Source organism: Taudactylus pleione, unplaced genomic scaffold (assembly GCF_031769625.1).
Source record: "Taudactylus pleione unplaced genomic scaffold, aTauple2 ptg000397bl, whole genome shotgun sequence".
Taxonomy (NCBI): domain Eukaryota; kingdom Metazoa; phylum Chordata; class Amphibia; order Anura; family Myobatrachidae; genus Taudactylus; species Taudactylus pleione.
Window position 1 is genome coordinate 7,630,095 of NW_028284799.1, and position 27,341 is coordinate 7,657,435.

The 27,341-nt window shown below is 42.6% G+C and overlaps 1 protein-coding gene across 1 annotated transcript in view; it reads left to right on the forward strand.

The window, feature by feature from the left end:
- Nucleotides 1–27,341, forward strand: part of POR (cytochrome p450 oxidoreductase) — a 79,927-nt gene that overhangs the window by 1,364 nt on the left and 51,222 nt on the right. Inside the window, exon 3 of the mRNA XM_088446392.1 lies at nt 17,183–17,384. Within this exon, the coding sequence (XP_088302518.1) occupies nt 17,197–17,384 (188 nt within the window). The 5' untranslated portion in view covers nt 17,183–17,196. The remainder of the gene's footprint in view (nt 1–17,182; nt 17,385–27,341) is intronic.

Here is a 27,341-nt window from a genome sequence, read left to right on the forward strand (position 1 = left end):
TTTGGCTTGTGCTCTGTTGCAAATGTTCTGTTATGCAATGACGTGCCCTTAACATGATTTAGTACCATTAATATAACTTTTTATATTGTTAGCTTTTTGGCTTTTAGGAGCACTCACAGATGTTAAGTAATTGACCAACAAATATCACTGATGTTTGCTTGGTTCTTTTGACTTGCAATGGTAACTAGTACTTCCGGTTGGGTGGGCTGTGGATGACGCTGGATACTAATGCATTCACTTGCAATGGTAACTAGTACTTCCGGTTGGGTGGGCTGTGGATGACGCTGGATACTAATGCATTCACTTGCAATGGTAACTAGTACTTCCGGTTGGGTGGGCTGTGGATGACGCTGGATACTAATGCATTCACTTGCAATGGTAACTAGTACTTCCGGTTGGGTGGGCTGTGGATGACGCTGGATACTAATGCATTCACTTGCAATGGTAACTAGTACTTCCGGTTGGGTGGGCTGTGGATGACGCTGGATACTAATGCATTCACTTGCAATGAACACAATAGAGAAGACAGCTTCCAAAAAACTGCCATGTGATGTTATCACTCCTAACAGCAAGTGGGTATAGGTTTATTGAAACCAATAGTTGCCATTTACATGTCTTTTTGAGTTGAATGCATGATTATTGATGCTAGTGGTAAAATTAGTTTAATGTCAAGTACTAAAAATTATATTTAGAGAACCAGTTGATATTTTGGAAAATACAGCATACAGTCTTTGGACATACTTGAATATGTCCATATAAATATGTACTCATGCGACCAGCTGTAGTAAAATTCTTTGACTTTCCATATTTCAGTATCTCGCTTGCATTAAGAATATGCAAATGGTTGCAAAGTTTTGCCCGCAAAAAAATTATGCGGACCTCGTGACCAATTTTGGATAACCGCAGGTGTGCGCGCTCCCAAAACCCACGGTATCCAGTTAAAAATCCAGCGGAAATTATTATTTAATTTTTTTTATATATATTTTTTTTATTTATGGAAGCAAAACACCACAAACAGATCTATCATGTATACATTGAAGATCAGTATTTCAACATTCATCATATATAATAATGAACAGTATTTTAAACCGTTTCATCACAGCACATATCCAAAAATAATATTAGCATTATAAAATAGAAATGATGTCTGGCACTCATCCACTGAGCAACGCAATGGGAGGGTTTCCCCCAATAGAACCCGGGTCTCATACCACTGAGTCAGGTGCACACTATGGTAGATCTGGGATTGTGTAGAGACTGGCAGGGTAGCTATGAGACTTTCCCATGTATCAAAAAATGAAGAGACTTTCCTCTCCTTATCAATGTTTCCACCCAGTCCATTCGGAAGATAAAATTCAACTTTTCTTTATATAATTGTTAATTAATTGGGGTCGGGTGTATCCATTCTTGAAGAATGGCTTTTTTTGCCGCTGCACTTATTGCAAGTAATAAATTCCTGCTACTCGTAGTAAGTCTCTGTCTCTGCGGGAATATACCCAGGACAGCCCATTCAGGGGTGAAAGGTACATAATTGACCAAATGAGTCTCGGCATCCCGTCTTACTCGCCTCCAAAAACCCTGAACAACTGGACATTCCCAAAGGCAGTGATAGAGATCCGCCTCCTCTCCCGCACATCTAGGGCAAGTATGAGAATCAGATATACCCATTCTATATCGCCTGTGAGGGGACAGATGGGTCCTATGGTACACATTTAAAAAAAGTTTGTTATATGTACTAGCAGTTAATAATGATCGTGATCTCAATAACCCACGTATTAAATCATTAATAGTAAGAGTTGGGAATTGTGTCAGCCACCGACGCATACCCTGGCTAACCAAATTGTGGTCTAACTCTTCACGAAGAAATTTATAATAGATAGATATGGCCTTTACGAGTAGGTGTTGATCTAGAAAACCAGTTGTTCAGCGGGTTTTGCCAATCAGCTGTTGAAAATGTCCGCACAACAGAGGCTATATAATGCTGTGCCTGGAAGTAAGCTAAAGGATAAGCATGCAGAGTCTCATATTGTTCTGTTGCCTCATGGAACGTCAGGGGCCGCCGCAACCCCAAGTTCAGCAGATGACCTATATTGTGGACATCCCCACCCTCCAGATCGTGAAAGGATAAGCTGCCTCTCCCTCCTGAAAGTCCAGGTTGCACAACATTGGGAGGTGAACTGATTTCTAGGCATTGAGGCAAAGCTTATGCAGTATGTGCAGAGGGGTCTAGTAGTCATCAATAATGGGTTATCACGAACTTCTGGAGGAACTTCCTGGTCATGAATATGTAGAAAATATTTTAAAGCCATTGTAGGGAGAAATTGTGATTCGAGGGATGTGTTGGAGTAAACCTCCTGATTATTTAGCCAGTCAACCAGAAACCTCATCAGGGAGGAGTGATTGTAAACAAGAATGTTTTAGGAAAGTTTATTCCACCATTAGATTTAGGTTGACATAGTTTTCGGAGACTAATACGGGCCCTACCATCCTGCCATAAGAATGACCGGAAGAGTTTGTTGATTAATTGAATATCTTTTGTGGTAAGCAGGATGGGCAATGTTTGCAACATATATAGAAGATGGGGGAAAGTCATCATTTTAATCAGAGCCGCTCTACCCAAATACGAGAGGGTCAAATGTTTCCAACCCCTGAGCTCCTCAGTGATAATTCTAATAATTCCTGATACATTTATAGCATACAATTGAGCAGGGTTTCTAGGCAAGAGAATTCCCAAGTATTTTAAATGTGAGGCGGTCCAAGAGAAGGAAAAAGACGAGCCCCAATGAGGAGTTGAAATAGTGGGATGAAGAAACATCGCTCGCGATTTATCTTCGTCAATTCTTAGACCAGAGATATTGCCAAACTGCTCAAACTTCTGCATAATCAATGGTAATGTAAGCTGGGGGTCAGATATATATAAAAGGATGTAGTCTGCATATACTGTTAAATTTAATACTACGCGTTACAACCCGGATTCCCCGGAATTCCGACCACTGCTGCAAAATGCGAAGGAGAGGATCTATAGCGAGGTTGAAAGGGGGGGGGGGGGAGAAAGGGGGCATCCCTGGCGGGTGCCTCGTCCCCCGATTACATGGGCCTGCCACGCAGCCCATTAATTAGCAATGATGTAGAAGGGGAAAGATAGAAAAAACGTAGTAATGAAGTTTGGGGCAAATTTCCTACAATTCAAGATTTCAAATAGATGAGGCCAAAGGATCGTATCAAACGCCTTATGCGTATCTAAACTAAGAAGCATCTTCTGTGTATGAGAATCCCTACTTGAGGCGATTATAGCGGCCAAGGCGGTGCGAATACCTTTAACAGAGTGCCTACTGGTCAGTTAAAAGGGAGGGTAGAATGTGTTGCAGACGTGCCAGCGGAAATTATTTATTTATTTTGTTCTACTCGGCCTGCAGATTACTGCAAGGCTGTATACAGGGAACGTGTGCAGTGTGTGCTGGGAGCAGGTGCAGAGTTAGCAGCGGTAGAGTGTGTGTGGGGAGCGGGTGCAGGATTAGCTGCTGTAGTGTAGGCAGTGTGTGTGGGGAGCGGGTGCAGGTTTAGCGGCAGTAGTGTTCCTGCTAAGCTGTTTCAGTAGGGCACCGCGCCCTTCCTGATTTGAAGACTCTGCAATGCGCCCCACCCTTATGGCGGCGCCTTGTTAAAAAAGCTGTCCCCACTTATGGGCTGCAGTGTCCCACGAGAAATGTATATGGTTATACCCTGCGCCCTGGGATTGCTGCTTAGGACTATTCAAAAGGTACACCAAATCTTATACACTAACTCTACAACAAAAGTGAGAATAGTCCATAAGTGCTGTCCAGTTAATAATTGTACATCTACACTTTTTTTTTCATTTTCCTTGGAGTTTTGCTGTAATATTATCCAACAGCTTGTTCTCCACTGGGCTCTTCCCAATAATACGGACAGAACTCACCATAGGTAAGTATATGATGTTCGACCTCCCTCTTTGGATTAACTCCACCTGGCTTCTTCCCTTGCACCACCCGCTTAATGGAGAGTTACTCACCAATTATCCACCTGGTTTCATTCACGGAAAGGTTTCTTTCGGTATGTAATCTCAGGGGTAGTAGTGTGTGCAAGGTTAGCGTCTGGGAGTGGGTGCAAGGTGTTGGCGGTAGCATGTGCGGGTGCAGGGTTAGGAGTAGTACCTGTTCTGTGCCTGGCTGGTACATGGATGCTGTCTGCGACACTGGAGAAGAGACTGAGAAGGAGGACATCGCTGCAGAAGGTGAGTAATTAAGGACTAATTTAGAAACTTCAATTGCTTAATTAATCATTATAGAGGTGTCCAAAGGCTTCCAGAACAAGGGCTGACCATTTTTCCTTAAAATATGGATTTTAGGAAGAATTAGACCTTCTCTGGAGGCGCTCCAAAAAAAAAAAAAAATCATAACCTTGCACCAATTGAAAGCCAAAAACTCGCAATCTGCGGGAAAAACCCTGCAGGTGCAAGATTTTTGGTAAACTCGCACCTAATTGGATATGCTCCTAATTGTTTTATATTAAGGATCCTCTTTAAACTTTTTTTAAAACATGACATCCATCTAAAAGTGTCTGTCTGCATGAATCTCACCTTTAGGTGACAGATATTTAATACAAGATATTGCATCTCCTGTGTTACGAGTACCAAATTTTGTCACCATCCCCATAGTCTTGTATGGGAATGGCGGTCTTATTAAATTTAACAAGAGCGTTTCAGATCTCCTCTCCAGTAGCCAACCGCTTTTGAAGATGACATTAGCAGCTCTTTCCTGTGGAAAGTGTGTGGATTTATAGGTCTACAGTTAAAAGGTCGACATTCAACTGGTCCACACAAAAAAGGTTGATGCCTACTTTTTTTTATGTTATTTTAGCCTAACCCTAAAAATCATGAAAAACAATACGTCGACCAGTTGACTATCAACATTTTAAACCTGTCATCCAATTACCTGTCGACCTACTGTCTGTCGACTTTCAGTATTTGTTTACTGAGGGACTGATTAAAAATATTTATTTATTGGATTATTTTAATAAACAAAAACAGATTGTATCATTGCAAAAGTGGGATAATGTGGACAACAATGAGTACATTATACTACTCTTTGCCATCGCTAGTGATGTATAAACAAAATTGGACATCAGATGCGAAAATTTAGAGCTTTGGATCAGTGGAACAATCAAAATGTCCAATGAGAAAACAAAGAACTTAAGACGTCCAGAGCTTCTAGCTTAACACAGGACTCTTTTGAAAAAAGAACAGTGATATACCATATATAACAGAACCATTAAACAAATGGTACTAAAATTGACATTTAAATTGACTGCCTTTACACTGTGTAGACAAAAGTTATTGGACACTGACAGCAAATAGACCAAAGAGATTTTATTGACGTCAGTACTTTGCAGTAACCACTGCAAGTTGTGGACCTACAGACACCCTTTTTTGCAAACTGTCCACAAGTTCCTGGACAACAGCAGCCGGTATGTTTTGACATTCCGCCTTAAGTACAGTGACCAACTGTGACACTGAAGGTCTAGTCAGCCTAGAAAGCACCCGTCCCTCCAATTCATTCCAGAGGCTTTCACTGGATTTAAGATCTGGACTCTGAGCTGACCAGTCCATCCTGGCTACCGACACTCACAATACTTGGCTTCTGACAAAAGGTGTGTGTGTGTGTGTAATATAGATATTGGAAGGATCAAATATTCTGTCTTCAATTGTTATATAATGTGTGTGCTATATAAATATATACACAATATATAAATAACTGTTATTAATATTATAAGAGATTTTCCCTGGTCTACAGACAGGTGGACCAGACCAGACTACCTTCCCGACACACATTCCTGCCTCTTTCACTGCCACCTCACCTGGGCTGTGATGGGTCTTGGTTTGTGCACCTGCTACCAGGGCCATGAGATCATAAGCAGGGAGGCTGTAATTGCTGCGCTTTCAGAAGCGCAACCCTGACTGTGTACAACTTATAGAAAAAATATTGGGGGTGTTTTCAGGCACCTATAGGACTCTTATTTTGGAGTGTAGAGCAATTGCAGCCTTCTGCAACTTCTGACTATTCCCTTTCCCACTCATGTTCCGGCATCTACGTGAGGAAGAACAGATAAATGTGTAGGATCTGGATAACTAGCAATTTGTAACCATTTTTATCTCTTGGAAAAAAAATAGTGGGGAAACTAAAGCTGGGTTCTGCACAGAAGATGGAACGATGCAGTGAGCGACAGGCGTGCACGCGCAATAGATTGTATACACTATATGATCCGCACGATATATCGTTCTGATCTGTGTCCGAAACAATACTGTATATATCGCAAGATATATTGTATAGGGTGTACTTGATTTTACCTGTAAATTCCCCCCCAGCATGTCATGCCATTGGATTATGGTTCATCTGACTAGATTGTCGCCTTCCACTGCCCAATAGCTTGTTGCCTTTGAATCACAGAACTCGTTAGGTGTAATGAGCATTTTATAGACTGCAATGCAATTCTGGTATCCGACTCTGCAGTTCTTGTCTGGTAACACTTACAGATAATACAATTGTGAGGTATGTGCTTTTCCTCCAATACTCTGTTACAGCAGTATAGAGACTGTGGGGCTAATGCAGAGTTGCATCAAGTCCGATTTGTGGATCTTGCATGTTTTCGCAGCGCTTATCTTTTATAGCCGAGTGTACCCATCATAGTGATCTGCATCTCAGTCATATCTCCACTTGTGGCAGGAAGGTTGTAACTACTTGCTTGCATGTAGGTTTAGTGAGGGCGTGTAAATGGAATTGCGTATACAGAGTTCTGTTTGATTTCAGACTGATCTATTGCACCAAGGATAATTCTGATGTAAATACTCTATGATAATGATGACTATGAAACCACGTTTACAGATAGGGGTGGTACGGCCGCATAGATGCGTACAGCCAATGTGAATATCTGCAGTTAGGGCCTCATTCAGAGCCGGACGCTCTGACCAGAGCGCTCGCTCTGAATCAGGGCCCTCCTCCATGAAAATGGAGCGTCCTCCTCTATCAGAGCCAAAATCACTCCCACTGATATCACTAGTGATGTCAGTGGGGCCGGCTTCAGACGGTAGGCGTTCTCATGGGAACGCCTCCGTCTGGCAGGCACGCCCACCAAAGTTGGCGTGCTGTCAATCAACATCGACAGCACGCCCCCTTTGGTGCGATACCCGGAGCGATGGGAAGCCCGTCGCTCGCCGGGTCTCGCGCATGCACACGATGGACCTCCGTCGTGCGCATGCGCAGTGGGGAACATCGACCCATTTGCGAGCGTACTGCCGCTCGCGAGTGGGTCTGAATGACCCCCTTAGTTCCATGCAGGCAAACCACTTAAGACTGACTAAGTTCAGCTCTGAAACAACCACTGTTTCTCATAAAGCATTATCAAGTTGAGTTGTTGTGTTTAGTGAAAGATTGGTGATGATTGGAGGTGTCTGGCAGGAGCCATTGAGGTCTACTCTTGCAGATATGCTACCAGTATTTATAGGCAACCAGTGCAGTGTTCATGCCTAGGCTTTCATTATGCCGTGTAGCCTTAATTTTAAAGTGTTTTTTTTTTGTCCGCTCTGCACAGTTTTATATTACAACAGACTGATTTTCTTCCATCTCCAGTTTACAAATCTCCCATTTGTGTAGCTACAAAGAAAAGAACAGTAGCCTAGTGTTCTCACAGAATGTTCTATTTTCTCACAGTAGTTATAGGAAATTTTGCCCCTAACTTTGAGCAGAAGCAACCTGAGAATTCCCATCCTGCAAAGCTGAGAATTCATGGTGATGTAAGTCTGTATCAAATAGCCATTTATCACATAAGTCCCATAGGTATGCCTTTTACAAAGCGCTTTGAAATAGGTTTTATTTACTTTAAAAATGACATGGCATTTGGTATGCTGTATGTATTGCAGTGCGCAGGACCAAATAAAATGCTGTTTCTTTCCTCTGGAACTAAATCTCTAATTTTCATGTGGTGAATAGTGCTAGTGCTTAAATTAAGTGTGTGTTAGTTTGGACTTGGGTGTCAGAAAGTTTTGTAATATTGCTATCGCACATTGTGCCAGTTACACCTAGAATTGAGAAATATCTACAGTACAGAATGTCATGTTGGAGATTTTGAGATGTTAATTATTTTTGTAAAGGCACAATGGCAAATCCTTATAAGATTATGGCCTGTATTCAATTTGGAGCGAAAAGCCGGAATCGGCGAAAAAGTTTCGCCGATGACGTCATTTCGTCAGGCGGAAAGTCAATGCAATGCAATAGGCGAAAAAATGTTGCCTATGAATAGCAGGCGGAAAAAAGTGCAGATTTGGGGTTGTTGGGTGCAACATTTCAGGAACCCCCATGCAGCCTTCAGACAGTCCCCCAAAGGTAAACTGCATGAAAAAAATTTTTTAAGAACACCCCCCAAAAAAAAATTTCAATTTGGGGGCAAAAATAAATAAATTGGGGGACAAAGTTAAAAACTAGCGTACTACACTCCAGGGGGGTCCCCAAGTGTGCCCCAGGTGTTTTTTTCATTGCAGGTGATTGCGGTAGGTGGATTTGTCACGATTTTTTAAACTTAAGTTTAGCAACTTTAATATTTGTTCGTCCCCATTTTCAAGTACCTCAAATTTGCTGGTATAAGTTATTTTCTGGAAAAAAACCTCCTGAATACTATTCTGCACCACTTATACAAAAACGCTATTGAGCTTGTCTAAAAACACCAAATACCTTCAGCAAGCCAAATCGGGGGTACCATAGCTAACCCCCATGTCAGAGCATCTTTTGGGGGGTGTCAGGCTGATTTCCCCAAATCTGACATGACTTTCCGCCTGTTTCAGTTTCGCCGGGTCCCATTTTCGCGTACTTTCAAATTGAATACGGGGGTATGCGGGCACGCGCGCAATACTTTTCCGCATGCGAAGTAAGCGAAAAGTCCAGGAGTCGAAAAAGTATCGTGGCTCAGCTCAAAATGAATACGGCTCTATATAGGTAATTGTTTCCAAAGTGTAACTTTAATAGGAAATACATTTTTATGTACTGTGATCAATACTGTGACCAATACATTACCCAGGTTTATTTTCTACAACCACATATATTTTGGCTAAACTGGACAGATCCTGTTTTTATTAGGTGACCAGATCCTAAAGGGCCTAGTTATTGCCCACACACTCTTGCAGGTTATAGTTTGCAGACAGCTGTTTTAACCAGAAGTCCTCCGTAATATCTACCAATGATGGCACCTTTCCTGTTTCTATAGGTCACCTATTTATGAATTTATTTATATAGCATATAGATTCCACAGCGCTTTACAGAGAATATTTGGCCTTTCACTTCACTCCCTACCCCGGTGTAGTTTATAAATCTTCTGCAATACCATATGTTTATACACTAGGGTTAATTTATACTTACCAACTCTCCCTAATTGTCAGGGAGACTCCCTGAAATAGTAGCACTCTCCCTGAAGAGTCAATATTCCCGATTGCACCTTACTCCCATTATAAACTTGTTTGTTTAAAAAAAAATATATATATATATTATTTATACACATTCCAACGGGATCATTAGTGTAAATTCCCTGCATTGGTTATAAGCCACGATGATCCCTATGGCTACATTAATTTTTAGAAAAGTATCAGTGTGTTTTCATTAACATGTAGAACTGCTTCGGGGCCCGTTTACATTTGGATGTAAATATGTAAATCAATTTTATGGCATACCTCTCAGATGTAGCAGTACACACTCTTAGGTGTTTCTTTCACAATGTGCCTGAAAGGCTTCTTTAAAAGTAGGCAAGTATGGGTTCATTTTCGTTAGGCAACAAACTCCACACAGTTAGGGCTGTGGAGGGAATCTGACCCAATACCTCGGTGATGTGAGGCAGTAATGCTAACCATTACACCACCCGTGCTACCTATAGGTGTAGTTTGCCTTTAGATATATGCACATCAGTTGCCTAATATCAGTAAATTTATAGTCTGTAAAATAGAACTAAATATTTAGGGCCATATGTAATAGGGTGAGAGTTTAGCAAAAGCGAGAGTTTAGCAGCAATCTGTCACATTGGTTGAGGTTTATCTTCATAATGGGATAACATCTGGATGATATTTTAAATCGTGAGTTTTTTTGAGTCTGAAAAACATGCGAATTTGCTCTGTTGCTTTGTTCTCGGGCTCTAATACATTGGCTGAGTTTAAAAAGTGTGAGCTCTCACATTTTCTAAACTCACCCTATTACATTTGGCCCTTAGTGTTCTTAGCACCCTGCACCTGTCACAACCATTGCAGTTCCTCTTTCCTGCCTGGGATGTCGCTCTGTGCTCTGGTGCTTCTAGCCCACTCAGCTGATGCAACAAACTTCTGATATATAGACCAGTGTGAGCTAGAAGTACCAGAGCAGAGAGCAACACCCCAGACAGGAAAGAGGAACTGCACGGGTTGTGACAGGCGCAGGGGGATTTGGTACGAAATACCGCCGACCGCATGGCCGGCGGTTCCATTCCCGTCAGCTGCAGCCCGACAGCGCTGGAAATCCCGATCGTCCTCAGGTAAGTAATAACTAACCTAACCACCCTAACCTCCCCCCAAGTGCCTAACCCTAATCCCCCCTGTAAGTGCCTAACCCTCCAGGGGGGGTGCCTAACCCTAAGTCCCTCCCCCCGGGTGCGCTAAGCCTAACCCTCAAACCCCCCCCCCACACACACCTGCGGCTGTCCGCTCGCGGCGCCCGGCATCCCTTCAGATGTCATTTAACCCACGCCGGGATAAAGCAGTCGGGAAGACGGCTGTCGGGATCACGTCAGCCGGTTTCCCGATTGCATCCCGCGCAGGGTGCCAGAATAAAGACTAAATATTTACCATTAACTTTCATGTAGTAAACCTTTTCATATAATCTCATTAATATTGTTATAGTCTATTTTATAAAAATTGTAAGCTACGAAAATGTTCGTAGGTTTCCATTTTGATTCTGTAAATTCATGAAACGCAGCATATAGTCTATAGTCTGTGGTAACTGTTCAATACTTTTAATTGTGGGACTCTTCTTTACCCAAAATCTTTAATTTTTTTTAGCTTCTACACTGTAAATGAACTAATGCAGTAACAATTTATAATTATATAAATATATAAGAAAAATAGGGAATATCCCGCAGCAATACTTTCCGTGATCATATATATTCTTTTAGAAGTCCCTCACCCAATTCCTCAATATTACTTTTGTTTCTGTATAGCGACTTTACTATTTTTGGGTACTACTACTGAACTCTAATGCTGGATACACACTGGCAGATATATTGGACGATCGCGTCGGCTGTGCTGCCCGTACACTTGCAGCAGAGGCCGCAGGAAGGAGAAGCGACACGCTAGCGGGACCCACGGCAAGATGACAGATGACATTTGTACAGTGTGTATGAACAACCATAATTAATCTGCAGATATATCTGCAGTTCACTTGATCTGCAGAGATCTGTTTTTTGTGTACCCAGCTTTAGAAATATATTCATAAGGACAAACAAAATTTGTTATACAGACAAAATTAATATTTATCAACAAATGTTCTGACAAATATAAGTAGGAATGCTGACAGTAGGAAATAGATTTGCATTTAAAAATGATCTTTTATTCACTATTGTTTCCTATCATTTTAAGTACAATATTTCCCATAAGGACACCAGGATGAAAATTGTCTCAATCATTTGAAATAAAGTGATCCCAAATGCACATAAACTCATTTTGCTTCTCAGGAGGCAGCGAGAAGAAATGTCCCCTTGTGGCTTTAGGCATCCAAACAGAGCAACAATTGAATTGCTCCATTGGGCGCCCAGTGATATAGACGCCCAGCGGGGTGCGCCCAAAACAGTTGAATCTCCCCCTATAGGTTCTGTGTCAGGGAAGATCTGGATTTCACTAAAGCCATTTCATCTTTTATTCAGAAAAGTGATCATGCCACTGTATGGGGGTTAGATATCCATTTTTTCCCTTTCTAATTATCACCTTGATTTCCCACAGGAAATCTTCTCAATATATAAATGTAGGTTGGGTGCTGTTGGCCTTCTAAGTGTGGAACAAGTCCTGATGTCATTAATGACAAGGGAAGGATTAAGGATATTAACATATTACAGTAAGAGCGGAGGCCAAGGTATGACCTTCTAAAACATGGAGTAAGAGGTGGCGACTATCTTGGCAACATACTATCTAAGCTGGCAGGGAGATGAAGCTTCTGCTAACAGGGCATCAAGAAAGCATGTCTGCCAGGTCCTGTCCCACATACTCACCACAGCCATTACTGAATTATTTTTTTTTGTGTACAACTAACATCACAGGAAGTTCTGCAGGGGATCCTAGTGCTACAAGTTGAGAACCACTGTTTTAAGCTGGGTACACACTATACAATACATTGGCCGAATTTGCGACCATTGTATGATTGTGTACACTCAAATCCACAAAAATAATCAATTGAATTGTGCTGCATATTGGATGGGATGATGCCACGGACAATATAGTGTTGTTACATTAAGCATGTAATGCTTTATTGCATTGTTGTATAGTGGATCGGAGATGCAGTATATAGTTCCCTCGCATCATCCCGTGGCTGGGTCAGCACATCGTTTAGGTGTGTACCCAGCTTTAGTCCAAAATCAGATCATATTATATCTTTGAGGCCGATCTTTGGAAGCCCAGCAAGGTTGGAAATGGCAAGCAGACTGCATACCCTCAACATTCGACCCAGTCTCACAAACCAAAACTAATCACAAATGTAAATGTGCTATATGAGCTTCCCAAATAAACATTTAAGAGCTCCCAATGTCACTAGCAGTTGTGCCTTACATTAACAGGACAAGTATTACAAATAGTCATTCTAATTTTTTTTTTTCCTCTCTCCACTTGAGGAGGCTCCTTCTACTGTGTAGTGCTGCTGGGTTAGACCCTCTCCTATAATTATGTGCATTTTATACATATTACAGATAAAGCTGGTATTTTATCAGTGAGAATCAGTTATTACTTTGTTTTAATGCCAGTTTATATTGGATATGTCAGATCACGTAGCAGAGTCATCTTCATAGGTCTTATTTGTGAATGTGCTAGTGGAACAGGTTATGCCATGTGATATTGTAGGATAAAGGTGACTGAGAATAACCAGCCAAATAAACTTGCCATGTAAATGTTCATGCTTGAGAAATCCATTACACGGGTGTGTCATAATGACCTAAATTGGGCAATTTTGGGGTAGTCCCTCCCTTTGACTTTATGCAGGGACGAGTTCATCTGGCGTTGGGTTTATATAAGTGCAATATTGGGACAAAGGTAATACTACTTTGGTTATCACAGTAAAGTTTGTGGATATCCCAATCCTTGAGTGTGTGGTTCGCTGCCTGCCGCCCTGCTTGAGAAGATTATAAACTAGTTTTCCATCAATCTTCACAATGAAATCTACAATTACTGCGTGGCTGAAGCCCCTTAGAGGTAATGTAATTACTTTAGAAAATGATTTGTAAAGCCTAGATATACCATGTTGCTTGCTGCAACCTATAAATTATAACAAACTTATTGTAGTATGTGTTAAGCTGGGTACACACCTATACAGTCTTTGGCATCACCTGAAATTGGGTGATCGGGCAGATAATTGTATAGATATGTTCGCAGGAGCTTTAACCTATTATCTGCTTATAACGTTCCTACAACGGTTGGGATCAGGATGTCACATCTTATGTGCTGCTTAATATTTGTCGGCCTGACCTCCCAATGCCATAGAAGCCCTGAGCTATATCTAACACAGTGTGTACGGGGGTCACACTGGGGACACACTGCTCTGCTGATCCGGAGCGTTTAACCTGATCCACTGTGGATCAAAAGGTGTGTACCCAGCTTAGTTCTGTCTGTTAAATATACTATTACTACTAATACTACTACTGCAAGAATCTTTGAGGTGTGTGTAGATAATATCTTGCGCTCTCCTCTGTAACTACAGTGTATATCTCGCATAGTTTGTTTGTCTGACACAATAACCCAACATCTCTTTTTACAGAAGTTATGTTTCCCTACAATATTTTATGATGGTGTTGAAATAATGTTCTCATTTGATGGTGACATGTTTTTAAAGTCCTAGTGTAGGTGGGAAACTTTGTGGTGGTCTATACGCAATTGCTTGGAAACTATTGATATTGCAAAGTATGTTCTGAGTTTGTTCTTGTCCAAAATGTAGGTGTATAGTCTTGAGTGTTGAAAGTGGCGTAATGTCATACTGTGGTGGTATTTTTGCATACATAAATATTGTCACAAAGGCAACTATAAAGGAACCCTCCTCCTGTGCTGCCCCTATCGGTTCTCATGCTTGGACTCTGGTCATGTACACACACTATAAAATTACGCTTCTACCAATTAGCAACATTACTGACAGTGTTGGTGCTCCTGAGGACATCTGCTTTTCCGAGCAGCTGTTTCCACACTGAAGCAATGTTGAATTGCTCCGGTAATATAGTATCAGACACCGCAACTCACGTCGGGCACAAAAGTTTAGGGGGTGGGCATATTAATGAATATGTCCCATAGTATCTACATATTTGCCAGACTTTGTGTAGGAAATGTATTTCTGTAGACTAAAGAATAAAACCATAGCATGAGTTACTGGTGAATAATTACAGTAACCCAAAGGAGACAATCATCAATTAGCTTTTTATGAATAAGCTGCAAGTTAGATTCGTGAAAGAAAATTCTGTTTTGCAACTATTTTACGTTCTTTTTTTTTCCTAGCGGAAGCCTTTCAGTAAAGGTGGGTCAGAAAGTGATGTACACCCTGTGCAAACTTTTCTAGCAATAAAAACAGTTTGATTTGTCAGGAGCAAAAGTTACAAGGTAAAGCTGCATTACCAACATTTTAGGTAACAAAAGGTACAGGAATAACTGAACAGACGGGAAGCAATCGGGAAGCTGACTGCCTAAATACCGGCAGCCGGCTTCCCGACTGTCTTATCCCGGCATGGGTGAAATGCCGGGCGTCTAGATGTAGACGCCCGCATTTCCCCGACGCCGGGAGACTGGCGCCCGGCATCACGATCGTAGTGATGCCGGGCTCCGCGAGCGGACAGCCGCGGGGGGGAGGGTTAGGTTTAGGGCTCCCGGGGGGGACTTAGGGTTAGGCACCCCCCCCGGGAGGTTAGGTTTAGGCAGCGGGGAAGGGGGTGGTTAGGGTTAGGCACTTGGGGGGGAAGTTAGGGTTAGGCACCCCTAAGGAGGGTTAGGGGGGTTAGGTTAGTCTATACTTACCTATCCACGATCGGGATTTCCAGCGCTGTCGGGCTTCCGCTGCTTCGCACTCTGCTCCTGTCGGGGCTGCCGCTGACGGGAATCGAACCGCAGGCGGTATATCATACCCATTCCGAACAGACGTAGACCCAAACAGCAGCGGGAGTTTTACATGTGTCCAGCATCAGTTACACATGTTGGACGGCACTATTTTGTAATAAAGATAGTGAAAGTTTGTAATATTCTTCAAGTACTATGTAGAAAGATGAGTGATTCCAGGACATACCACTGTGCAAGACTCTCCCTTAGCATTTCTGCCAAAGGTGAAACATGATTCAGGAACCGAGACTACGCCAAAAGCTGCCTGACCGAAAAAAAAAGTCTTGCAGGGAGGATCCATGAATCCTGAGCGTACACTGTTGGTAGGCTCCAAGTGATAGGAATGCTGATACTTTCAAGGCGCCGATGCAGCTCTTTGACCTTCGGAAGATTACCCTAACTCAGTAATAAGCTAAAACAATACAATGAGATTAATGAAAGAAATAGGCAACACTCTGTAATAACATCTGAGCAGGCATTTTAATGTAAGACAAGCAAATGTTAGCAGCTTAGACAAACAGATCTAACAGTTCATTGTGATTGGGTGTAAAGTTGAAAAACAGACCATTGGGACATAGAGAAAAAACCATCTGATGTATTTGCAGTTATTAGCCTGCTCATTAATGATGAGCATGTTCTTTACTCTGATTTTGCTGCGTAACTGTTACATACTCAAGTCCTGTCTGAATCAGGAACTTAACAGAAAATGGCATTACCAGCCAGAAAACCATGTTGAATTCGTGTACTCGTGCAGTTTCCTTCCTGATTTGAAGTTTGACGCTGTAGCATGATTCAGTAGCTTTTGTGAAAGTAAATATGTGAGTGTTTTGGGAAATTTCATAATTCATATTTGGTCATCGATTGTGGATGAATTTGCGCAACAAATTATTTTCTTCTTGCGTTGTTGACAGTTCTGGATGTCATGTGATTTTAATCTGAATATTGATTTGTAGAAGAATGGCATTACTTGTTAAACGACCGCCCCTTTAAAAATTAAATGTTCTTTCCTACACTTTGTGATCTATACTGTAAAAATCCATTTACACGGCGGTGAAAAATGAAAAGGAATATTTGACTTGTGGAAAATGAAGTGATACACACAGTTCCCAGAGTGCATTCTGTTCTCTCTACAAATGTACTATGACCTTAGCTCCGTTGCTAAATAAAGGACTTACCTTGAACTTAAGCACATTTGCTTGCTTCATGGTTTTACAGGACAGTTGCACAGTCTGACATGAAATTATGTGACTGTTTCCATCAGAATTGAATTTGACATGATATATAATTATGTCTTAGAACTAACGTTATATTTTTACATTTAAAGATTTTATCAGTTTTCTTTACTGTTCACTGACACAATTATCAGAAACAGAGACTGGGTGTGCGTCAGTATTTCCTGTCACCCCATTGAGGAGTCGTTATTGATTTCTTGTGCAGTCATGTACAACAGGGTATCGCACTCCAGAAGTATCTGGAGAAAACTGTCAATAAAATTTCCATCACATTAGCTATGTTCTGCCCTTGTTATTTTAGTTGGTTTCCTGTTTTAATTGTTGAATATGTTTTGTCCACTTGCACAGCTCCGCGTCTGAGTTTCCTGTTTTTTTTTTGTCTTTTTTTTTTTTGCATTTGCTGTACAGGCCTGTTCCTCTTGCTCAGGCCCCAGAAATATGTCCTAACCTGTTGTGTGTAAACGACCCATGAAATGCATGTCGGCCATAACCAGTGACTAAACGCTGGTCAGATTTGTACATATTTGACATCGCGCACACACAGCCAGCGCTTTTATTACAGTATGTTAAAATATTGTGCTTCTTGCTTTGTCCTTTACAGTGTCTGAGAAAGAAATGGGCGACTCCTGCGCAGATAAAGACTTGTGTCACTCCGAGGATGGGAGCGGCCCTGCTGAAGAGGCCATGTTTGGTATGGCGGATATGTTCCTTTTCTCTCTCATTGTTGGCCTGCTGACCTACTGGTTCTTCTTCCGCAAAAAGAAAGAAGAGACTATAGAGTTCACCAAAATTCAACCCACAGTGTAAGTTTTTTTTTTTTTTTTCTACTGTAAAAATTTTCATGGCAGAATTCATGTATACAACTTGTATCTTACCAGCAATAAATGTGCAATTTGAAAGATAATTTTACTGAGATACAGAGGAGTTCTCATAGACCTAGCCTTAATACACCATACGGCACTGGCTGCCCGGCACGACAGAGCCACTCCGTGAGGTCTTGCGTTTTTTTTTTCTTTAAATTTTGCCTCGTATTCGCATCTCAGATGCAATGAAACTCCACTCATACTGTACTAGAGACTCTGAAGTGCAACTTTAACAGCACAGGAAATGGTTTTAAAAAATGTACAAAGTTACAGATGCAGCACAACGTAACTTGACGTTTGAAAAAGCCGTGGCTACTGCATCGTAGCACTTCGTATACCGATTCATACTCCTTCGCACAGATATTTACAAATGTGATCAGTGCAATTTAGAAACATAGTTTTATCGCTTCCAGTTGTTTAACTTGTGCAAATAAGATGGACATTTTGGGTGCAAAACACGCTTGGCGCGGTAGAGTCGCAAAGGGACTTGGAGCTCCAAGAGGGGCTGATTGGCACAACTGAAGCCACAGTGTATGGGGCACATCTGCATTAATAAAGTACACACACTTACAGATGTGTCCTACTCGTCTTTGCTGCCGTCACGCCAAACAGCCACTCCTGGCGCGTCTGGTCCCGTGGGACTTTGCTAGCATCTGGCGTCTTTTTTTGACTGAAAATGCATCTAAGTCGCAATGTGATGTGACTAGGACGCACCAGGAAACTGTGCTGATTAATTTGATGTGTGACACTTGTATATCTGTGTGCAACTGAGTCTCTCAATCAGCATTTGTGGTGCTACGATGCAATGGCGGCAGGTTTTTTCCATCTCCTGTTCCGTTTTCAGTCTCCGTCACATACAGATTTCTGAGTTAGACGCATTTTCGTCAAAAAGAGATGTGCCACACTAGCAGAGTCTCACGGGACCAGGCATATTGCTCAGTATAGCGTATTGAGGCTAAATGAGAAAGGACATATCTGTATATTGTGTTGTGGCTGGCAATATGTTTCATTGCTGATTGTGTCGAGATTGGTCCTTGGTTAAAAAAAAAAAATTAGCTAAGCATTGCTCTGACCATCCCCTTACTGCAATCCTGGCGTAGTGGTCCTACTCTTCAGCTGGTGCCCTGAGGAGGAAGGGGGAGAGTGGCGCAGACTGGACCGCCTAGGGCATTATGGAAAATAGTAAAATATTATATATATTTGTACTAATCATCCGGTTTCAGGTGATTGCTGGAATACTTACATATATTCTGTTATGGTCCATATTACTATATCAAATTCTAATTAAGTACACGTCTGGCATCCGCATTGAACTTAGAAGTTGCTTGAAATTAGTGTACAGCTAATGTATTTACGCAGCTAATCCCGACCCAGTTGGGTCCGACATGCGCAATAAGTAATGGATGCTCGCGCACTTCGGTAAAACAAATGAATATCTCCTATCGAGCGCCCCAAAAACAAGTGAATTTCCCCATAGTGTATTTGGAATAGTGCACAGTGTTAGGCTTTCACTAAACATATATTCACATATTAATTACATTAATATTGGCATCATTAGCCATAAAAATAACTTTTAATTTAATTTTGAGGGTCTCTCCATGCTCTGGTAACTGGCAAGTGAGATTTCATGTGAGTTTTTTTTATTATATAATGGATTACTTTGTTACACTCCCACAGTGATCGCGGTGAGTGGAAAAAATTGTGGGTCCCAGGGACTTGGAGTAAGGAGGGGGCAAGGGTAGATGGCAGCTTGCACAGTACTTGGGGGGGGTACGGTGGGGGTTAGCGGCAAGCAGTACTTGGAGTAAGGAGGGGGCAAGGGTAGATAGCAGCCTGGGCAGTACTACGGGCACGGAGGAGGTTAGGGATAGGCAGTGCTGGGTGTAGGGAGTGGCCAGGGTAGATAGCAGCTAGGACAGTACTGGGGTCTGCAAGGAGGGGGTTAGGGGCAGAGCTGGGTCAGGATAGCAGCTGGGGCAGCACTTGGGGGTAGAGTGGGAGCAAGTGTAGATAGCAGCAGGGGCAGTATGGGAGGCATTGAGGGGAAAAGAGTTGTTAGCAGCTAGGGCAGTACTGGGAGCAAGGAAGAGGTTAGGGGCAAACAATACTGGGTATAGGGAGTGGTAAGGGTAGATAACTAGGGCAGTACTTGGGGGGCAAGGAGGGTGTTAGGGGCAGGCAAGAGTTAGGATAGCAGCTGGGGCAGAACTGAGGGTAGGGAGGGGCTAAAGATAAGACTGCACATGGGGTAGTGTTTACCTCATTGCTTTTGCTGGAGCCCCTGGCCCGGGTCACTGTTACAGCTTCCTCCTGTCCCATGCAGTGTCCACCTTCCCTGTCTCCTGTGTGCAGAGCGCTCAGCTGGCTGAAGGAGCGCAGGTTGCTGGAGGGTCCCGGCACCACTAACAATTCTGCTGCCCGAGAGATGCCGCGCATACAGGCTGGGGGGAGACGCTGCGCGCATATGCGCATACAGGGGGAGACGCTGCAGCGCAGCCATTGGCTACAGCAGCACAAACAGAGCCAGCGGGTCCTACATGACCCGATCAGTTTTTAAATCTGGGTCCCCAGTTTGCTGTAGCGCGTAAAAACGCGCTAAAGCGTGTATTTTGCGAACCCTGCTCCCATAAAGAGCAGATCTGTGAAGTGCACACACTATATTATTCCAGTCTGTACAATTTAACGCACAATGTTATGCTGGGGTACACACTTGTTCAATCCTCGGCAGATGCTTTTCCCGACTGACCTGTTTGTCTGACATTGGACAAGTGTGTACCCTCTGCCAACTGACCCACACACTTGATCCTGGTCACCTGTTGGGTCTCCTGGTTTTTAAATATGCTTAAAAACCAGGAATCCCGACTGACCAATTTTGTAGTGTGTAGGCTGCTGAGATTGGAGCTGACGACCAATCTCCGGTCCTGGCAGCCCAGCACACTATCTGCCGCTGCTATGGGACACGGAACGATGCGGGTTCAGAGCCTTTATTTGCAGAGTTCGGCAGCGGGCAGCATGCACAATGGTTGCGTTTTTCCATTTTCAAAAATGGCATCACGGTGCCATTTTTTAAAATTCAAAATGGCCGCAGTAATATTAGCCAACTCGAGGCAGGGGCAGTTTGTCCGGCGGAGGATGAGCCAGGGAGAGCTCCTGAAGATGGAATACAAAGTAAGTCCTGGGTGGGTGGCGGCCATGCTAAAGAGCTTATGGTCTGCTGCCCCCCCTGGTGAAGATAAAAAATGAAGACGTTGGAAGCCCCGGGGGAGGCGGCGGCCATGCAAGAGAGCTTAAAGGCCTCCGTTCAACCCTGTGAAGGTGATGGCTTTGTCTCTATTTTAATGTTTTACTTTACAGACGAACTACAGGTACCAGCGGGCACTTTATATCCGGGGCTGCTGGCACCTGTGGTTCTTCAAGTGCCGGCAAGCCTGGACAGGCCTGCTGGGACCTATATACAGCCTGTAAAGAGAAATTTTTAAGGTAAAATTAACCCCGCACTCACCACCACCAGGACTGCGGGGCATAGCCCTGGGGTGGTTGTTGCTCGGAAGGGGAGACTCCATTTTATTTTTTGAGGTCCCCATTTTCCGAGAAATTCCAGGCCTCGGCTGACCAGTCAGGGGCTGGTTAATGAGGTGGCAGGTGGACCCCACACTGTGTTTTTCTGCTATGGCATCACCACCCCGGCTGGTTCAGCCTGATGCTGGTTATTGGAGAAATAGGGGGAACCCCCACAATTTTTATTTTTTTTTCTATTTTCCAATACCAGACCAGGCTCCGAGGTCCACAGCTGATAACTGATTTGGGAGGGAACCCTATGCATTTTTTTTGTTTCAAAATTAACCTTTTCTTTAGACTGCACAGATCATACTGTGCAGTGTAGCTCTGCCCCTTACTATGTAAATTTGTGTGTGAGCGACGGCCGCTTTCAGATGCAGATTGGAGGTCTGTTGAAAAAGTGGACGAGTTTGTACGCATAGATTGGATGTAAAATCTGCGAGTTGGTCTGCAGTAGGATTGTACACTATGTAGACAAAAGTTATTGGACACTGGGTGGAATTCAATTGATTCCTGTCCCCATTGTGCCCGACGGAGCTATTCAATTCTTGCTCCTGTCGGGTACGATCAGCTGCCAGCGCTACATTTCAGCTTGCAGCCCCTGGGGGATGAGAGCTGAAATGTGCTAAAAGTTACATGTTTGGGCGCCCAAACATGACTTTTCGCGATCGCGCCCAGCACTTTGGTCGGGTTTAGCTGCTTTACACGGCTAAACCCGACCACTTTGGGCGTGATCAGCACAAAAATCTGGAACAATTGTATAGCGGCCCGTGATCTCCTGTCACTTTAGACGGGAGATGCGGGCCGCGAAAACAACGACTGCAAATAGATCAATGAGATTTTATTGACGCCAGTACTTTGCAGTAACCACTGCAAGTTGTGGACCTACAGACACCCTTTTTTGCAAACTGTCCACAAGTTCCTGGACAACAGCAGCCGGTATGTTTTGCCATTCCGCCTTAAGTACAGTGACCAACTGTGACACTGAAGGTCTAGTCAGCCTAGAAAGCACCCGTCCCTCCAGTTCATTCCAGAGGCTCTCACTGGACTCTGAGCTGGCCAGTCCATCCTGGTTACAGAATTTTCTGTATACCAGTCCAGCATCGCCCTGGAAACATGCAGGTGGCATTGTTGTTCTGATAAACATTCGCTATTTCCATAGAACTGCAAGTGCATGGGCCTCCTTACGAAGTGTTCTTGTCGAAATCACCACATTAGTGGCCATTTGAAACTCTTGTGCAACAGTATGCATATCGCTTGCATGTGGGTGTCCAATCACTTTTGTCTACATAGTATATAAACAGTCTGATCTGCTGAGGATTGGACAAGTGTGTACCCAGCTTTAGAGTTGTCACAGATATCTTGATTGTTTCCCCAATTCATACCCTTTTTGCATAGAGACTCACTTACAGAGAACGGTCTGTTTTAGACACATGCAGAATTGTCATATGCTCTCCATTTTTTTTTTATGTTCAACTTGAATATTCTCCAGCGGATATTAAGGGGCAGATTCAATTCGCCATGGGCTGTGTTTGGAGGGTTCAAGCAGAAATAAATGTCAACCGCGACCTTGAGGATACTTTATTACCAGTTATTTATATAGCGCACACATATTCCACAGCGCTTTGCAAAGAATTTTTGCCCATTCACATCAGTCCCTGTCCCAGTGGATCTTACAATCTATATTCCCTATCACATGTACATACATACACATACACACTAGGGTTCATTTTGTTGTGAGCCAATTAACTTACCAGTATATTTTTGGAGTGTGGGAGAAAACCGGAGTACTCGGAGGAAACCCGCACAAGGAGAATATACAAACTCCACACAGTTGGGGCTGTAGTGGGAATCAAACCCACAGCACTGTGAGGCAGTAATGCTAACCATTACACCGTGCTGCCCTAATCATGGATCACTAATTGAATACCACTGAGAGAACAGACTACGCAACATAAACCCGCAGCTAATTGAATCTGCCTTTTAGCCTCCAAAGTTGTATGTTCATTGCCTGCCTGATGCTATTAAATAACTTTCTGTGTTCGTGTTTGGAAATGCACTGCCCAACAGTGGAACCTCTCAGACAGGTATACTCAAAGTCTGTGACCTGAATGCAACTGATTATTCCAGGGATTACTTGGGTACATATTAGAAAATGGGGTGAACACTTATGCAGTCCTCTGTTTGTACTGAAGAAAAATGTCTATATATGTTTATTTTACATTACATAGTACTTTGTGTTGATTAGTGGTAAGAATTCTCAAATAAAAAAATAATTTTGATTCTGTAATAAAGAAATGTGAGAAATTGCATACAGGTTGAATAGTTTTCTTAGTAATTGTAGGTTTGTGGCTTAACAATAAAGACCGATAAATAATAGAGGTAGATTCTTACTTGAGTATTTCCTACATCATCTGACTTGTGATACAGCATTTAATATAAAATCCCTCAGGTCACAGAAAGGACCTGTCTGCTTTCAAAAATAATTTCAAAAGTAATTCTAAATATAGGCATTTGTGCAGACTTCAGTGTCTGACTCACCCTCTCTTATTTTATTACTTTATTCTGCTTAGCTTTTTTGCAGCATGATTAACATACATCCTGGTGTATCCAGGCAGCTTAATGTCCTGATTGCAGTTCAGTTCATGATTGTATATGTAGTTTCTGATACAATCTTTGCAAGCGCATATAACCACACTTATGGTGGGTACACACTACACGATATGCTCCCTGAGCGATATCGTGTAGTGTGTCCCCGGCAGGTTGTGCTCAGTGTCGTTCATGACATTGAGCACAGCCGCTGAACGATATCATTAACGATATCGTTCAGCGCCGGGCTCTCTCCCCCATTCCCTGACATGCAGCAACCTGACGAGGTCGTCAGGTTGTGCTGCATGTTCAGGCGATGGACAATGTCGGAAACGACCAGCGGGAGTGCGCATCGCTGGTCGTTTCCAACATAAAGGTGCACGATTACTGAGCGATTGCACGATTATGATGTAATCGTGCAGTCGCTCAGTAATATCGCCCAGTGTGTACCCACCATTATTCGCATCTCCAAGTAATTTTAAACTTTGACCTTAGGGTCCTACGCAAAAGTTTTGCAAAACCAATTTTTCCCATTACACATGCAGAAACACCTATCCTCAATCCGCCATGCGGAGCGAGTTGCCTTGCACGAGTGAGCCGCCTGGTCCTGTGCAAATCTGCTTGCGCCTAGCGTCCTTTTTTTTTTTTTTTTTTGGCGTCTTTCTCGTTCGAAAAATGTGACTGCACTGATTCATTTGATGTGCAACACTTGTATACCTGTATGCGACTGAGTCTGTATACGAAGCGTAACAGAAATGGGCATGGAAAAAGTGGCGGCTGCTGCATCGTAGCACTTCGTACACAGACTCGCATACAGATATACAAGTGTCTTGTATCACATTAATGAGTGGTTTGTCTTTGTCACATCACAGTGTGATTAAGACGTAATTCTGGGTATCAAAGCCGCTTGGCGCAAGACCCGGAGCTCCAAGAGAGGCTGTTTGGCTTGCTCTGGCAGACTGTATGCAATGTAGTTCCTCATTTGGTATATATATTATAAAATTTACACACACGTTTTAAGAGTGACACAAGTATTGGTTTTCACAAAGTTTGCTGCTTCAGTGTGTTTAGACTGTTTTGTCAGATGTTACTATGGTATACTGAAGTAAACTTACAAGCATTTCATAAGTGTCAAAGGCTTTTATTGGCGATTACATTAAGTTTATGTAAAGAGTCAATATTTTCAAAACCTTTGCAATTCGCCCTGGCATGCTGTCAATCAACTTCTGGGCCAAATACTGACTGATGGCTGTGGCTGTCCATTCTTGCCTAATCAATGCTTGGAATTTGTGGGTTTTTGTTTGTCCACCCGCCTCTTGAGTATTGACCACAAGTTCTCAATGGGATTAAGGTCTGTGGAGTTTCCTGGCCATGGACCCAAAATGTTGATGTTTTTGTTCCCCAAGCCACTTGGTTATCACTTTTGCCTTATGGCAAGGTTTTCCATCATACTGGAAAAGGCATTGTTCGTCACCAAACTGTTCTTGGATGGTTGGGAGAAGTTGTTCTTGGAGGATGTATTGGTAGAATTCTTGATTCATGGCTGTGTTCTTAGGCAAAATTGTGAGTGAGCCCACTACCTTGGCTGAGAAGCAACCCCACACATGAATGGTCTCAGGATGCTTTATTGTTGGCATGACACAGGACTGATGGTAGTGCTTACCTTTCCTTCTCCGGACAAGCGTTTTTCCAGATGCCCCAAACAATCTGAAAGGGAATTCATCAGAGAAAATAAGTTTACCCCATTCCTTAGCATTCAAATCCCTGTAACTTTTGCATGAATATCAGTCTGTCCCTGATTTTTATTTTTTTTCTTCCTGGAGAGAAGTGGCTTCTTTGCTGCCCTTCTTGACACCAGGCCATCCTCCAAAAGTCTTCGTCCTGACAAGGAAGATAAGCCTCGCAGCTGCATTCATAATGGATTGTAATGGTGATAGCCTGTTTTTGGGAAGACCAGTAAGGAGACTATTGCAATAGTCAATGCGAGAAATTAGTGCATGGATTAGAGTTTTTTTTTCAGTGTCTTGTGTGAGATGGGGTCGAATTTTGGATATGTTTTTTAGATGTACATAACATGATTTTGAGACATGTGGGAAACTAAGGACAGTTCAGAGTCAAGGATGACACCAAAGCAGCGAGCTTGTGGGGCAGGGTCGATTGTAGAGTTAACAGTGATAGAGAGATAAGGTTGGTAACTGTTATTGGGCGGTGGAAATATAATGAATTCTGTTTTAGAAATATTAAGTTTTAGGTGGCAAGATGACATCCAAGATGAAATGGCAGAAAGACATTCAGTGACACGGACCAATACAGATGGTTATAAATCTGGGTAAGATAGGTAGATTTGAGTATCATCTCCATACACAAATGGTACTGAAATCCAAAAGAGCGGATTCGTTTTTACCAAGGGCCTAAGACAGAGCTTTGCTTTACTCCCAACTGATAGAGGTAGTGTATATATATATATATATATATATATATATATATATATATATATATTAGGGATGTGCAGGCTCGGTTTTACTCGGTTCTTATCGCCACTTTACCGCAAATTCGGATTGATTATATTGGCTAACCAAAACACATAATAGGCGATAGCCAATAAAAAGATCTGAGTAAATCCGAGTAAAACCGAACCCGCTCACCCCTAATCTAGAGATATAGATATATATATCTATATCTCTAGAACATGTGAGGATAAATTTTGTCACATTGAGACAATCACCATTGTCAAAGGGGCCTATTTAACAAAAATGCTATTGACCCCTATAAATTCTCTCTCTAACTTTCAGTCCAGACATGCACAGAATAAAGTTAAGCTTTTTGCCCCTTTGTAAATTGGCCTACTCTGCAGTCCCCACTAAGAATAATGGGGACTGTGACCTGCGATGTTAGTTTGCCTAACCCAGAACACATCTCTGATCTGTTCTGTTAGACCTTAGTTGCAGGAATACTCCTTAGAGAGTTGGCTTTAAATAGAATCCTAACTGAGGGTGTTTGCACAAATCCTATCACTTTAGGTATGTTTTTAAGGTACTACATTATCTCGCATTGATTATTACAACAGTCACCTTATTGGTCGCCCCGCCCCCCCCTCCCAGACAGACTTTCACCCCTGCAATCTATTTTGAATGCAGCAGCTAGACTGATCTTCTCACAAAACATTTATTCGGGCTGCACCCCCTCTGTGGAATGCCCACCCTTGTGCAACAAGACTTTTCCCTAGTCTACATCCAACAAGCATTCCCTGAAAACTCACTTTTCAGGCAAGCTTAACGAATTCCAAGACACCCTCCATAAGCTATTCTATCTAATTACATCTCATCTGTACAGTCCATGCATAACTTTACGTGTGTGTTTTATTTATTTTTTTGTTGTGTTTTTTTTTTTTTGGTTGACTCGCACATCCCACTGACCCCAGGCCAACATACCTGTATGACTAGGTCGTACAGCCCACGAAGAACCTGTGCAATCTGGCAGGACAGATAGGCATTTGATACACAAAGATAAGTGCTACATATTGCATATTTGCCTACAGAATATGTTTGCCAGCAACGTGCTTTTGCCTCTTATTACCCAGTCTTGTTTTGCTACCAATTCTAAAGGGCAATGGAATATGCTTACACTATATAAGTAAATGTTAATGAATAATAAACAATACAACTATTGTCCTGGTAGTGGAGTGCCACTGACATGGATTCTATGTCCTGGTGTAAGTCTGAGGTACCTGGCCTCCACACAGCGAGCAAT